General features: G+C 41.4%; 1 protein-coding gene across 1 annotated transcript; it reads left to right on the top strand.

Annotated features, from left to right (window-relative positions):
- Positions 1 to 2,896: 2,896 nt before the first annotated feature.
- Positions 2,897 to 15,473, top strand: COCH (cochlin). Its single transcript, XM_060098180.1, has 11 exons — positions 2,897 to 2,930; positions 3,025 to 3,075; positions 5,185 to 5,341; positions 6,189 to 6,322; positions 6,840 to 6,902; positions 7,816 to 7,860; positions 7,959 to 8,106; positions 10,677 to 10,780; positions 11,495 to 11,721; positions 11,898 to 12,414; positions 15,298 to 15,473. Exons 1-11 carry the CDS (start codon positions 2,897 to 2,899, stop codon positions 15,471 to 15,473), a joined length of 1,656 nt encoding a protein of 551 aa, XP_059954163.1.
- The last annotated feature ends 397 nt before the right edge of the window (positions 15,474 to 15,870 follow it).

The raw sequence follows: 15,870 nt of genomic DNA, 5'->3' as shown, positions 1-15,870 counted from the left end.
GATTCCATTGTGCAGCCCAGTTGGGAATCCACCACTCTACAGAGAGTTAGTCTAAAATTTGAATATCAAATACTCTTAAATAAAGCAGGATAAACTAACTAGGCATCCTAGAAGTACAATACTCTGAAATGTTACCCAGTTGAATACAAAACTATAATTTTAACAATTTGTCTTTTTAAGTCAATCGTACCCAGATTTATTTGACTTTCCGTCTCTTCTTCAGATGTTTCCACAGCAGAAGCAACTACCTCTTAAGTTCAGATATTTTTTTTCTCAATATACTTATGGTGAGTCTGAGGTACAAACTAGGTGAGAATGAGAAATCTCATCCCCACTTCACATGGTTAGCCTTTCAAACTAGAAAAATAAAGACTATCTTCTCTTAAATGTTTCAAAACAAAATAATTAAACTGTATCTTTGGGTAAACAACCAATGAAACTCAGTGAGGTATTTCCTTTATTTTTTAATAGTCACAGACTCAGGGTCAATGATGGAAATAGCTGCATAGTTCTGACTCTGCTAAATGGCTCGGTGAAATTACATCACAGGAGGGCTGAGCCTTGTGGGAATTCTGAAGAGCAGCACCTTTTAGCCATTTGGGTTGAGCGGTGGAGTGCTAGCCTTTTTCCTGGAGGTGAACTCTCCCTAATTATATAGCAACACTACAATTTGCCCAGCCTAATTGGAGGAGGTTATCCAAACCTGACTGAGGACACGCAGCAAACAATAATGATAAAGACAGCTTTAATGGTCCTGAAGGCTTAACATTTCTCCCAAGGAAAATATGAGGGGTGGTGGCTAGATTGCTGGGTTTCTAAGAAAAGGGCAACTCTCTCTACCATGAGAGGGATTAAATCTTTAAGGCAGCCATGAAAATAAGAATCAAAAACCTCCTGGTCCACAAATGTTATTCAGTCTCTTTCTCTCCAAAAGACATTCAGATAGTAAAGGGAAGGAAATCAGCACCGCCAGCCCGCCCCTCCGCAGCTGCCTGGTGCAATACTGACTCAGTCCAGATTGAAAGGATAGTTGTAAAACCACTACCATATTTGGCTTCCAGGTGGTGGTGGTATGTTTCCTTCCTAACATAAAACGTATAGGAATACTATTCAGCAATAGAAAGGAAGGAAGAACTCATTCATGTTACAACATGAATGAAACTTTAAAACATTATGCTCAGTAAAAGAAGCCACATATTGTATCATTCCATTTATATGAAATATCCATAAAAAACAAACCTTTAGAGATGGGAAGTACATTCGTGTTGCCTAGGGCTGAGGGTGGGAAAAGGGATTGGCTGCCAATGGCCAGAAGGGATGCTTTTGGGGGTGCTGGAAGTGTCCTAAAATTGGATTGTGGTGATGGCTGCGTAACTCTGTATACTTACTAAAAATCGTGGAAATCACTGAAAAGGAATGGATTTTATGGTATATAAATTATTGGTTATTCTTTAGACCTCACTAAAATCCTATTCTTTGGACTAAATAAAACTTTTAAAAATCGAAATCGTGACCCCTCTCCTGCGTCTGGGGGTGGTTCCTCAGCTGCCTTGCAGGTCCTGTGTCACTTTACACTCCACGTGAATTCTGCTTTCTCCCGTTTCCTCATGTGAAAAGTTACCAGGATTAGAGAGAGAGAGAGAGGGGTGGAAGAGCATATTACCAAATCTGAGATCTGTGCAATCCCAACAGACACCAGGTCTGGGAGTTTGGAAGGGCAGTCATAAATCCTTCCTGATCTAGAAAAGAAGAAAAGGCAAATGTAAAGAAGGGTCCGGGCCACCTCCCAAGCGTGGCCTACCCATGACAGTAAATGGAGCCCCCGGGGAAAATCCGACCGTGGCAGAAACAAAGTCGGAAGGCTGGATCCCTAAAATCCGAAGAAAAACCAGTCCATTGATGGGGTTTCTAACAAATACAGGGCATGCGTTTATCCCACCCAGTTTGGCGTGACTTCAGAAGTACGAACTTTGTTTCAACGGGAGCAGAGATTTGGGAAGTTTATTCTGAGGCCGCGTGTGTACCTGGTAGCTCTCCGGGGCCCCGCGTTCCCGGCGCCGCAGCTCCCGCCGCGGGGACTGAGCGCGGGGAACCACCACTCCCCAGCCCGGGTGAGGCCGGCTCCCTCGGGCAGCCCCGCCCAGTCGCCGCACGTCGGGCAACCTCCCCGCGCACTCCCGCCGCCGCCCTACACTCTTCCCGGCTCCCCTGACGCCGGGGCCGGCGAGGTCCCTGGCCCTCCCTCGGGCTTTCGCGTCTCCCCCGGGGACGGACGCGGCATCCAGGTGGCCGAGTCCCGCGCCGCGGGGGTGGCGCCTCGGCGCGGCCTCACTCCGGGACAGAGAGGGGGGTGAGGGCGGAGCTGGACGGCCGCCGCCCGGTCCCGGGGGACCAGCTCCCAGCCCCCTCTCCGCGCGCGCCCCCCGCACAGTGCTCATGCGCGCGGCCCAGCCTTTATAGCGGCCGTGGGAGCCGCGCTTTCCGCACTCGGGCGCACCCGGGCGGATCCGACTCAGGTGCAGAGCCTCCGGCGTCCGGCGCGGGCGTGCGGGTCCCTGACGCCTGCCTGTTCGTGTCTCCCCTTTGTCGCTCCCAGCTTGTCTGTCTGTCTTCAGGGTGCACCCTCCTCCTGGTCCGGGGTTGCACCTCGACTCTGGGTTTGGCTTGATTTGCAGCCGGAGCGTCGCCTCCAGACTGAGAGTGGCACGAGCTCCCGGGCAGCGGCCTCTCTTCGGTCTCCTCCTCTCCTTGGCCGCCCCTGGGTTTCCGAGGGGTGCGGGATCCCTGAGGGGGCGGGGGGCGGGCGCGGTGTGGTGGGGACGTAGCGGTCTCCGTTCTCGGGGAGCCTCCCTTGCATTCTCCCTCCCTCCCAGGTCCGAGCAGCCCCTAGACTACCATGTCTGCAGCCTGGATCCCGGTTCTCTGCCTTGGTGGGTACGCGCCCCTCACCGCCCTCTTCCCCTCGCACCAAGCAAGGTGGAGGTGGAAGCTGGAACCAGCCCTCGCGCTGTCCTCTCTTCGCAGGTGTCTGTCTGTTGCTGCTGCTGCCAGAGCCCGCGGGCAGCGAGGGAGCCGGTGAGTTGTGGGTTCCCGGGTCCGGGGGCAGGGCTGTGTCCGGGGGGTGCGAGGGTCTGCGGGCCAGCGCGTAGGAAAGCACTCAGATGGAGCCCCTGGGCCTTGGCCGGGGGCTGGAGCTATAAGGGTGCGAAGGTTGGAACTGCTGCTTGGCGCACCCCATTCATACCTACAGCCCATCTACTCCGGCTTACCCATTTCTCCCTCGGAAAGGGGCTCCTGGGATCCGATGGGGACGTTCTTCACAAGGTGCGGAGAAGGAAGCCTCCCCCCATCCACACCCACAACCCCGGAGCTTCCTCTCCCCCCAGCAAGCCGAGCAGCGGCAGCAGAAGGTCAAGGCTGGGGGTGTTCGTTGAGCCCCACCGAGGAGCGCCGTAGTCCCGGTGTTCCGCGGAGTTTGGGGTCAGGGACAGGCCTTCAGACTGTCAGAGAGACAGAGAGAGGTTTCGGGAGTGAAAGAGGCTTACGTGGTTGTCCCATCTTATTTGACCCCCTCGCTGTGTTTCCAGGAATGACCCCTATAAAAAAAAAAAAAAAGCAGCATTTACGGGCCCATTTCATATTCGAGAGAGTCTAAAAAGAGTGTGTTCCACACGTAGAAGTCCGAGTAAGGGTGTGTGGTTCGGTGTGTTTTATACAACATAAAAATCTAACTTTTTCAAAATCTATCCTTTATTTTTCTTGAAAGGAGAAAGGAAGGTAAGTATTGCAGAGGGCTGTATTCAGTGCCCCCTCACACAAACACACACTAAAGTCAGTGTTGGCAGCTAAATGCAGAGCCTCTGGTGCCTCGAAAATGGGAGGAAAATTAAGGCTGTTTGCTAACAGGTATGAAGCTCATAGGTATGAGGCTACTGCTCTTGGTAAGGATTTTAACTTGCCCAGCAATCTAGAGTGTTTCAGAGCTAGGGAATCAGCATTGTACCTTCCATGGCGTCCTGCCTTCCTTTCCATGGAGGTGTACAGTCCAGGGTACAGCTGGGCACAGAGGGCTCTTAGAAGAGGGTCCTTGCTAGTGGCAGGCTTCTCAGTGGGGCAGTATGACCAGACAGCACTACTGTCTTGGAAAAAGAAAAAAAAGTTTTTTTTAATGATTAACATCTGTTTCAAAAACGTTTGGAAAACATCTGTTTCAAAAACGTTTGGATAACCACAATTTCCAGTGTTTGGAAAATAGTATTTAATAACATTATCCTCAATTTAATAGTCACAGTAAATTGATGAATTAATATGTTATGTTAAGTTATCTTGTTACATGTTGCCAAGGGCTTGTCTCTAACATCTTGTGTAGTAAAAACTATGATTATTAGGTTGACCATGTAAAACTTGAGAGTATTAACAGTGCTTTCTAAAACTGCATTCACTGCCTGATATATCTCTCTGGACAGATCTGGAGCAGAAATAAGCAGGTTCAATTCAGATTAAAATGCTCCATTCTGAACGGACTAACTTCTCTGTTTCCTGTCCTGCAGGAGTTGCAGAATTTTCCTTGGGCTGTGTGACCTTGGGCAAAATAACCCCATGGCTTTAATTACTTCAGCTGAAAAATGAATGATTGAGCTAAATGACGTTCTGTAAAGTGAAGCATCTTTTTACTGGTTTGCTTAAAGTATAATTTTAATGCACTGCATTTGAAGAAAACTGATATAAATGGCCCTCAGAAGCAACGGATAACTTAGATTCGTGCATGTTTCTATAAAAATGTTCCTCAGAGTTTCAACCCAGATTTAATATCTTCACCTCAGGCAACTATGTACACAGTTGTAATCAGAGTTGAGGTTCTTATATTTCTAGAATGAATTAATAAATGGTCAGTGACTAATGTTATTTTCTAATTCTGATATATTTCCAATTATGTATCTCCAAACTGATAAGAACTAAAATTCTCCCATTAGACTTTACAGTGTCTGAGAACTAGATTAAATTGGAAAACTGATTTTTGGCTTGCTAAAATCTGGAATGGTGTGGAACAGTGCCTACATCAGTATTCTTAACAAGAAGTGTAGAAATTAGGGAAGTAAAATTTCAATCTCATATTCTAATTCCCCCACCAGCACTTCCCTAAATGTCCTAAGAATGGTTTTTACTTCTCTCCTTTCTCTTCAGTTCCCATCGCTATCACATGCTCTACCAGAGGCCTGGACATCAGGAAAGAAAAAGCAGATGTGCTCTGTCCAGGGGGTTGCCCTCTGGAGGAATTCTCCGTGTTTGGGAACATAGTATATGCTTCTGTATCAAGCATATGTGGTGCCGCCATCCACAGGTAAGCTCCAACATGCCAAGGGGAGAGAAATGCAAGTGTGATTATTTCCCTTTCTCTTTAGCCATCTGGATACCCCCTCCCACCTTTTCTTTCTTTTGGTACCAATTTTGGCCATAGAAGATGGATACATTTTTAAGGTTTCCCTGGATATCCTTGAGTCACCAACTACATAAGGGAAGCTTTCTGACTAAAGGCAAATTGCATTATTTCTGGATATCTAGAGTCCTGTGATTCTAAAAACATTCCTAATCATGTACTATATTACTGAGTTTTTACTGTATGACAGCCATTATTTTAACTTCCACGATGACTCTACAGCTGTACAAGGTAGGTACAATTTTACCCCATTTTACAGATGAGGAAACTGAATTCAGAGAGTTGTCAAGTATCTTGCCCAAGGCCACCACTGTTAGCAAGTGCCAGAGCTGGGACTGAAAGCCCAGGTCTGCCTCCAGAGCCCATATTCATCCCCACTCTTCTGTCCTGTGAGAGAATGGCCAGTATGACACTTAAAAAAAAAAAAAAATGAAGTTCAAGGACATGTAGTTAAGGTATTTTAGAAAACTGGCGCTCTTAACTCGGATCCTCTGAGCTGTAGGGAACAGGAAACTGCAAGTGTGTCCTTATTAACACTTAAGAAGTTTCACAGCACAAAACCATTTCCCTAGGCGGATTTTGTACCTGGGTAAGCAAGTTTTTAAAAAGGTTGACAGCATCCTTAGATGGCTTCCCTGCTGAACTATTTTCTTGATTAATCAGAATAATAGATGCAGTATGGCAATGTAAGTCAGTCAAATGCCCCTGAAAAAGTGTGGATAGAGTCTCAGCTGTTACTCTTGTGTTGCAGGGGGGTAATCAGCAACTCAGGGGGACCCGTAAGAATCTATAGCCTACCAGGTCGAGAAAACTATTCCTCAGTAGTTGCCAATGGCATCCAGTCTCAGACGCTTTCCAGATGGTCTGCTTCATTCACAGTGACAAGTAGGTACAATTAAAGTGTTCTTACTTTTGTATAAATATTGTCTCCTCAACCCCCCAAAAAGTTTTCTGCTTTTCTCAGCTCAACCTCTTTGACTCTGATGGAAAAACTTGTGATCAAGACTGGAAGGGTCAACTGTGGGTTAGAGTCAGGGGATCCGAAGGATTAAGGACACATTCAAGCCAAACTTGGGTAAATGGGGGGAAAATTATCTTGCTGTCAGAAGATGGCAATAGTAAATTGAATTGCCTGCAATCAGAATGCCCTGACATTTACCAAATAACCCTAACTCAAAAAAACGGGTGAATGAATGTGAACTCATTTTATGGTGATCTTTTAAAAATACGATACAATAGATGAGAATCCATTTTGGTTCTTTGAAACTAGCCTGCAGCAATTACTCTTGCATTTGCCATCACTCTATTACATTTATCATCCTATAGAACCCTAAATTAGATTCATTATGCTTTGATGGTAAGGAAGGAAGAGGAAAAAATAGTCTTCTCTTTATTTTAACAGAAGGCAAAAGTGGTACCCAGGAAGCCACAGGACAAGCAGTGTCCACAGCACGTCCAGCAATAGGTATGAAATATGGAACCTATCTCCTAGTTGCCTGGCACAGCATTAGGAAGTTATAAATAAGTGTTATTTTTTATTTATTTTTTATTTTTGCGGTACGCGGGCCTCTCACTGTTGTGGCCTCTCCCACTGCGGAGCACAGGCTCCGGACGCGCAGGCTCAGCGGCCATGGCTCACGGGCCTAGCCGCTCCGCGGCATGTGGGATCTTCCCAGACTGGGGCACGAACCCGTGTCCCCTGCATCGGCAGGCGGACTCTTAACCACTGCGCCACCAGGGAAGTCCCAATAAGTGTTATTGATAAAAGCTTTCCTTTTTTAAAATATTGAAACATAAAGCAAATACCTTTACTGGTATATTGCATAGGGAAACTTTCAATTTTATATTTCAAATTCCTTATCCTTCTTTTATTTTCATTTATAAACTCTACTACTAGACATTCTCTTGAAGTCCTACCATTTCTCCCTGATTTGATAAACTATGCCTAGAAACTGGTCTAAGTAAAAGTACCATGAACTTCTAGTTCCATTTGTCATATGAATAAAAGAAATGAGTGCATGTCTATTTGAGAAATAGCCAGGGATCTCCCTTTCTAAGACTGTGGCAATTTTAAAGTCAAAGAAATTAAGAACATTAGAGTCTAACTCTGAGTTTCCAATCCTACCTCAACTGTGGGTTTGGGATATCAAAGTCCTGGATTGGAGGCATATTAAATATGTAGGTCTACTACAGTCCTGACTTGTTTTTTTTGGTTGGGGCATTGTTTCCCTAGTCCAGAAAATCATGAGGAAATTAATTTTTTTTTAGGTATTTTCAAGAATGACGCTCCTTATCATGAGCTTTTCCCTTGTGGGTCTCTTTCTATGGAACTGTCTTCCTTTTGCTAATGCCAGGTGCATTTTTTTTGTTTGTTTCAGGTAAACGACTAAAGAAAACACCAGAGAAGAAAACTGGCAATAAGGGTAAGAGTCCAGATATCCATTTGGGAATACAACATTTTCTCTCTCTCCCTCCCTTCTCTTGAAACTGCTAATGGAAAGACTTGTTTGGGTGTTCACAGACTGTAAAGCAGACATTGCATTTCTGATCGATGGAAGTTTTAATATCGGGCGACGCCGATTTAATCTACAGAAGAATTTTGTTGGGAAAGTGGCTCTAATGTTAGGAATTGGAACAGAAGGACCGCACGTGGGCCTTGTTCAAGCCAGGTACCAACCTTGTTAAAATGGGAGGAGACTTGAATGATGTCTTGAATGATGACAAATGATCAATCCTTTTAGTAGGTACATTCATTTCAGTTCAATATAAGCAAATTGAGGTGTGGACAGTCTGGATTCCCAAATTACGAAGTCAGAATTTAAGACTGCCTGAGCAGACTGGGTAGGTATAAGTGCTTCCTTTTTGGAATAAAAGGATTTAGAGAATTATATGCTATCTATTTGAGGACCAGAAGGTAGGCTAAAAGTCTTGTTGCTCATACAGATTACTTCTGCACATCTGCTCTGCTCAATTCCTAATTTCTCTTCGCTGAAGGAGGAAGCAGTGATGTTTATTTCTCCTCCCTATTCGGTCGTTATTCTTTTTAGCTCTTTCCATATTCCCTTGATTGGAAATCTGAAGCTTAACCTTTTATTTATTGTATAGTAGTATTTATTGATGTCTTTTAGGATTATAATATGCTCATTAAAGAAAGCTTGAAAAACATATAAAACACAAAGAAAAAAATTTTCCCAAATATACCCCTCTGAGATGATCAATGTAAAATGTTGTATTTCCTTTCAGTATTTTAGGAAAATATTTGATGGTACATATGTGTGTATTTCTTTTTCAAAAGCACAGATTATAAAAATGTCCTATAGCCTGCTTTTTTTTTTAATCCTTCAGTATTGTGAGCATCAAAATACTGATGCTCAGAATACTGAGCAATGTGAGCTCAGTATCACAAATATTCTTCAAAAAATGATGTTTCATAATGTTCCTTAGCATGATTTATTTAACCATTCTATTTTTTTTCACAATTACACTGTGCTGAACATACTTACATCATCCTTGTGCCATCTCTGATAAATTCATTCGGCTAGATTCCCAGAAGTGAGATTGGGTCAAAGGGTTCTGACATTTTTAAGGCTTCTGAAATAAACAGTTAAATTGCTTTCTAGAAAGTTGATTCAGTTTAAACTACTATCAGCTGTGTGTAAGGGTGTCACAAGTAGGATTACAACTATTTATATTTCATTTGTTCTTATCTTGTTTTTTACAATTGGTTCTTAGAATTTTTTTTGGTGTAAGAATCTTTAACTTTGTTGATTTATACATAATTTAACCATTGTCCCATATCTTTAAAAAAATGAGCTTCTTATTCCATTCATTTGTGATATCAATTTATAACTTTAGACAAATGTTTCTTTGATCCATATGCTAATTCTAACATCTTTTCTACAATGCTTTGCTTATTGTGGCTTTATTGTATATTTTAACATCTCATAGGGCAAATCCCCCTGAATATTTTTCTTCTAATATTTTTTCTTTGCTGTTTTTACCTAACTCTCTTTCAAGAGGAAAGCTACACTACTTTGTAGATGCATACAAAGACTAGCTTCTTTATAAACTTCCTGATTTATGATTTTTCTATTTTAGGAAGAACATTAGAATAGATAAACTATGTCAAGAGTTTATATTTAAGTAGAATAAGAGAATGTCTCATTAAGGATGCAAAAATAAGACTAAATCTCATAAATAATAATTTAGATAGTTGAAAAGTGACCATAAAAATGAAAAGGTTATCGACTCATGAAAACTGATTTTGTGACCCAACCATTACACCAAGTATACAGAAATCATGCCACCAGGTATGCAGAAATACAATGAGTGCCATTTCCTTCAGAAATCTTGACTTAATGGCAATTGATAATGCTAAGATCTTAAAATTTTGCACTGATGAAATTTTGACTTATCTAAAAGTTTTAAACACAACAAATTGTGTTTTAATTGTTTTCACTCAACATGGTCTCTAATGAACACAGTAAGTTATAAAAGCTGAAATTCTTTTACTATTAAATATGAAAAATCCCAAATCTATACACATAATTGTAAGATTAGCAAATGTCAATATCATTTATCATAAGAAAAATTCAATATTATAATACTTTATAATTTGTTTCCTTGTAAGTTTTCTCATTTTAAAAATGTTGGCCTTAGTGTCACTGAAATTGCCTCTTCTGACCAGAGACCTGGGTTAATAGACCCAGACTATTCAGGGCTTCCAAGGTCCCCCACTGGATCAGACCTAGACTCACACCCAGCTATGTTCCAACTATCTGGAGCCCAACTCTGCAGATTTCCATTAAGCCCAGTGCCCTGAGCCACCCGATTTCAGGTGCTTCATATAGTTTAGGAGCCAGACAAACATGAATTTAAAATGTGGTTATGTTTTGTTGGGTAAATTACCTAAGTGTTCTGGACCTCCATTTATGTAATAGGGATAATAATTCCTACCTTATACAGTTTTGATGAAATGAGATTATACATGTAGTATGTATTTAGCATATTACCCAGAATACAATAAACCCTCAAGGTAGCAATTGTTTTTGTTACATTTTTTGAAAGAACCCTAAAAATTCAAGTAAGGATGCAATATACCCTAGTTGGCTGTATGCTGTGGAATTAAGAAACTTAGGTGTTGTCCAATTTAAAGACTTTTTTAAAGGTATATAATGTTGCTTGTTTGTTTTACATTTCCAATTCTCCCTGGATAATACTTTTTCCCTTTTTTGCCTAGTGAACATCCCAAAATAGAATTTTACTTGAAAAACTTTACATCAGCCAAAGATGTTTTGTTTGCCATAAAGGAAGTAGGTTTCAGAGGGGGTAATACCAATACAGGTAAGTAGACTTTGGCATCTGGGATGTAACACAGAGAGGGTTATGAATGATCAGACATGTAAGACAGTATTATGCTATTTTATATAAGCAGAAGTGAAACTCTTCTTCCTGGCACTGATCTTGGTTAGGTCTGCAGTTGATATCTGAGATATTTAATTTATAATGGAAAATGTACCAAAGGGTTTATTGGTATTGCTCATTTAAAGAAAATATAAGACGTTGTGACTTATAATCCTCAGGTAGGGCAGATGTCACTTTAGAGAAGTACCTGTTTAGAATATTTAAAAGAAGCAAAGATCAGCAGACTCATCTAATGAATGCAGATGTGACAGAAAGAACTAGAATAGAATGCTGAACTTCTGAGGGGAGACTTCTTGTTCTGAGTCCGTAGAGGTACTTATCAGTCACTAAGGGGCTAGATAGAAAGCACAAGTACAGAAGTGGGAGTCAGGTTTATGTTTCTGACTGATGATTGATGTAAGGAAAGGAAATGTAATACTCTGGGAGGTAGGTGATGGGGGAAGAAATGTGGGTTGTGAAGACAAAAAATAGGCATGATGGATAATTAAACTTTCCCATCTGATGCACGTGTTAAAGAACTGAGTTCTATATAAGTTAAATTCTTAAACTTGGAGGCATCAAGTTCGTACAGGGAAATAGAAGTGTCATTTTGAGTAGTGGTGCCGTTACAGTTTGCTTCTTTTTCAAACCTAGGAAAAGCCTTGAAGCACACCGCCCAGAAATTCTTCACAGCAGACACTGGAGCGAGAAAAGGGATTCCCAAAGTGGTGGTGGTATTTATTGATGGCTGGCCTTCTGATGACATTGAGGAAGCAGGCATTGTAGCCAGAGAGTTTGGTGTCAATGTATTTATAGTTTCTGTGGCTAAGCCTATCCCTGAGGAACTGGGAATGGTTCAGGATGTTGCATTTGTTGACAAGGTAAGGAGTTGAGAGTGTCTTCTGTTATAGTAGTGATTCAGTCTTGGACCTCTAGGGGTAGTGCTGACTGGCCCATATCTGGATTAACTTTGAAGATGCAAGATTTAATGTTTTCATAACTTTAAAGAAACAACTTTTGATTCCTTTGGTTATCTTTTATGTGTCTCTCCCATTAGGCTGTCTGTCGGAGTAATGGCTTCTTCTCTTACCACATGCCGAATTGGTTTGGCACCACAAAATATGTAAAACCTCTGGTACAGAAGCTCTGCACTCATGAGCAAATGGTGTGCAGCAAGACCTGTTATAACTCAGTGAATATTGCCTTTCTAATTGATGGCTCCAGTAGTGTTGGTGAAAGTAATTTCCGCCTCATGCTTGAATTTGTTTCCAACATAGCTAAGACTTTTGAAATCTCAGACATTGGTGCCAAGATAGCTGCTGTACAGTTCACCTATGATCAGCGCACAGAATTCAGTTTCACTGACTATAGCACCAAAGAGAATGTCCTAGCGGTTATCAGAAACATCCGCTATATGAGTGGTGGGACAGCTACTGGTGATGCCATTTCCTTTACTGTTAGAAATGTGTTTGGTCCCATAAGGGACAGCCCCAACAAGAACTTCCTGGTAATTGTCACAGACGGGCAGTCCTATGATGATGTTCGAGGGCCTGCTGCTGCTGCACATGATGCAGGTAAGGTCCTTGTCCTTTGTCTGGGAAGGGAACTGGGGAGAGGTTCAGTGAATTATAGGAGTAAATATAAACTTAAGTGTTTGTTTGACTGAACAAACATCTACAGGATCGCAGTCATTGTTCTGAGAGTTTTATGCAATATTAACTAATTTAATTGTCAAAGCAGCCCTACTAAATCTCATTCTACAGATAAGGAAACAAACTTCCCCAGGTCACACACCTAGTAAGTGGTGAGGCCAGTATTAAAATCCAGGCAGGCACTTCCCTGGTAGGCCAGTGGTTAAGGCTCTGCACTTCCACTGCAGGGGGCGTGGGTTTGATCCCTGGTCGGGGAGCTAAGATCCCCCATACTGTGTGATGTGGCCAAAAAAGTAAAAAAATAAAGATTTTGTAATCCTCTAAAAAAAAAACCCAAACAAAACCCAGGCAAGTGTGGCTGAATCCTTACCTAACCACTGCATTTTGGGGAGAATTGCCATGAGAGCTATGTCATATGTCAAGGAAATATGTTACAGGTGTTCATGTTTGGCTCAAACTTGGAATATATAACCCCACAATTACAGTTTATCATAACTTATTATGAATCTGCTATTTGATAATTTATCCTTTTCTTTAGTAGTTTTCAGTCTGCCATGAGTTTTCTAAGATCACCAATTAAGACTTTAACCCTATTCCACTTAGATTTCCTTTTCAGTGTCTTTTTTCCCCCTTGAGATAATGAAACACTTATAAAAGGGTATAAAAAGGTTCTTTCTCTTACCCCAACCTTAATATTACCTTTGGCAAAGGCCACTAGTTCCTGAAGACATTAGCATGTGTGTTGCTGAGATCAACAGGCCAAGAAAAAGCTGAGGTTCCCTTTCCTGGGATAAAAACGGAGTGATTGGGAGTCCAATAATATTTAAAAAACAAAAATGCTAACTTGGGAGTGGGGGGAATGAAGAGCCTTACATTTTTCTATACTCCTCTGTACTTCCTTTTCCCTATTTAATTCCTAATGACTTTTCTTTTTATACATTAGCACCTCTGCTAATGCACTTGTGTACTTTTATAGGTATTGATGGAATACTGTTATTAAGTAGAATAGAGAATGGATACCTGCAATTTAAGCTATATATACAATGGTTTATTTTTATACATCTGTCTTAATGTATTCTTCAACTAATTTATGAAGACCTTTTTGCTATCATACTCCTTAAAAGTATAGCTTACTGAATTTATGGTTAACAGGATTGGATTCAGGCTACATAAAGTGAACTAAATAAATTTAAATATATTCTCCCTATGTGATTAATTGAACTTCAGAGGGTTGGGCCGCACTATTTTTATTAAAGTTATCCTTTAGTGATAGCAAAGTGAAAGTTAACAAAAGCCAGAAGATAGGTGTTCAGGGCTAGGGCACTGCTGTTTTGGTTTTTTAACTGTAATTATATACTGGGCCTGAGCTAGACAATCTGAGCTTGAATGTAGAATTAAAAGTGAAGAAAACTGAAGGGGAGAAGTTTTTTTGACTTCTTTTGCCAGGGAGAGGGGAGGATTAGCTGGTGATGATAAATCAGTAATTGTTCCAAGTAGCTTTTACGTCATCGAAATCTGCTTTATGTCTTAAGTATTCACAACTCTGATCACTTTATACCACTAGAAGGGTGATGAAGCTTTGGATAGAAGGGAGTAACTATTTCAGAAACGCTCAAAATTTTATGGGGGATTTCCTCCAGTAGATAGATGGTAGTCTACACTTCATAGACATTTTTTGGCAGTTTCTGTTACTTTATTTTGGCTGCGCTGTGCAGCATGCAGGATCTTAGTTCCCCAACCAGAAATCAAACCTGTGCCCCCTACAGTGGAAGCATGGAGTCTTAACCACTGGACTGCCAGGAAAGTCCCTGGCTGTTTTCATCATCATCAAACTTTTGCTTTGGGATTAAAGACTGTCAATTTTTTTTTTTAAATAACTTTATTTTTGGCCACATTGGGTCTTCACTGCTGTGTGCGGGCTTTGTCTAGTTGCTGTGAGTGGGGGCTACTCTATGCTGCAGAGTGCGTGGGCTTCTCATTGCAGTGGCTTCTCTTGTTGCAGAGCATGGGCCTCAGCAGTTGTGGCTCGCGGGCTCTAGAGCACAGGCTCAGTAGCTCCACGGCATGTGGGATCTTCCCGGACCAGGGCTTGAACCTGTGTCCCCTGCATTGGCAGGCAGATTCTCAACTACTGCGCCACCAGAGAAGTCCCTGTCAATTTCTTACTATTGGCCAGTTTGCTAATGCAACACATACTGAAATGGGAGAAACAATTATCATTCACAGAGGACTTGTCACCATTCCCCAGACAAGGCAAGAGCCTTAGAAAACTTTCATCATTTATATATCCCATCTTCTGTGTCATTCTTGCTTTATTATACTGGCTATGACTCCAGTATAACAATTAATTGTGATGATAGCAGGCGGTCCTTTCTCATGCCAAACTCAGAGCTAAGTTTTCACCATTTCGCTAAGTATGCTTGCTGTAGGGTTTGTTCTTATTTGTCTTTAGATATTATCAGGTTAAGAAAGCTTCCTTCTCTTTCTAGCTTACTGTGTACTATCATGAATGGATGTTGAACTTTATCAAATTATTTTTTTCTTTCAGCAATCATATGATTTATCTGTTAAGGTGGTAAATTGCACTGATGGCAAAACCTGTAGTTTTGACCAAACTGTTTAGCCATTCTCATCACGATTACTGCTAAAACAGCCCAACAATTTGGTACAGGGGATTTAGTTCTTCAGGCATTACAAGGCAGTTTTGTCTGCAACTATGTACTAATGTATGAAAAATATATACATGTAATTTTATACATAAGGTGGAACTTGGTTTTAATTGACTTAAAAATACTTCTATTGTAGGTATCACCATCTTCTCTGTTGGTGTGGCTTGGGCACCTCTGGATGACCTGAAAGATATGGCCTCTAAACCAAAGGAGTCGCATACTTTCTTCACAAGAGAGTTCACAGGATTAGAACCAATTGTTTCTGATGTCATCAGAGGCATCTGTAGAGATTTCTTAGAATCCCAGCAATAATGGTGACATTTTGACAACTGAAAGAAAAAGTGCAAGGGGATGTATAAGTTGTTTTTAGTAATACTGAAATACTATATAGCATACTAAGAACAGACACAAAACTATTATACTAAAGATGGCAAAAATGTAAGCAAATAAGCATTCATTTAAAGCTACCTTCTAATTACAGTTCAGACTCGATTGTTCAAAACACTCTGCTGAGGCTTCATAATCACGAACCTTAGAAACTCAGGAAAGAGGAGATATTGTAGATTAAATTTTTAAGAGTTCTATTTTAACATGCGTATTAAATGTATAGATATACAAATTCTATAGCTCAATAAAAGCAGCTGATATTTAGACCAAAAGCAACATTCCTTCTCTAATTCTGTATTACACATACAAGGAAAATGAAAGA

This window comes from Mesoplodon densirostris, chromosome 4 (assembly GCF_025265405.1).
Source record: "Mesoplodon densirostris isolate mMesDen1 chromosome 4, mMesDen1 primary haplotype, whole genome shotgun sequence".
Lineage (NCBI taxonomy): Eukaryota > Metazoa > Chordata > Mammalia > Artiodactyla > Ziphiidae > Mesoplodon > Mesoplodon densirostris.
Note: the sequence above shows the minus strand (reverse complement) of the source record. Positions and strands in the feature narration are given on the sequence as shown.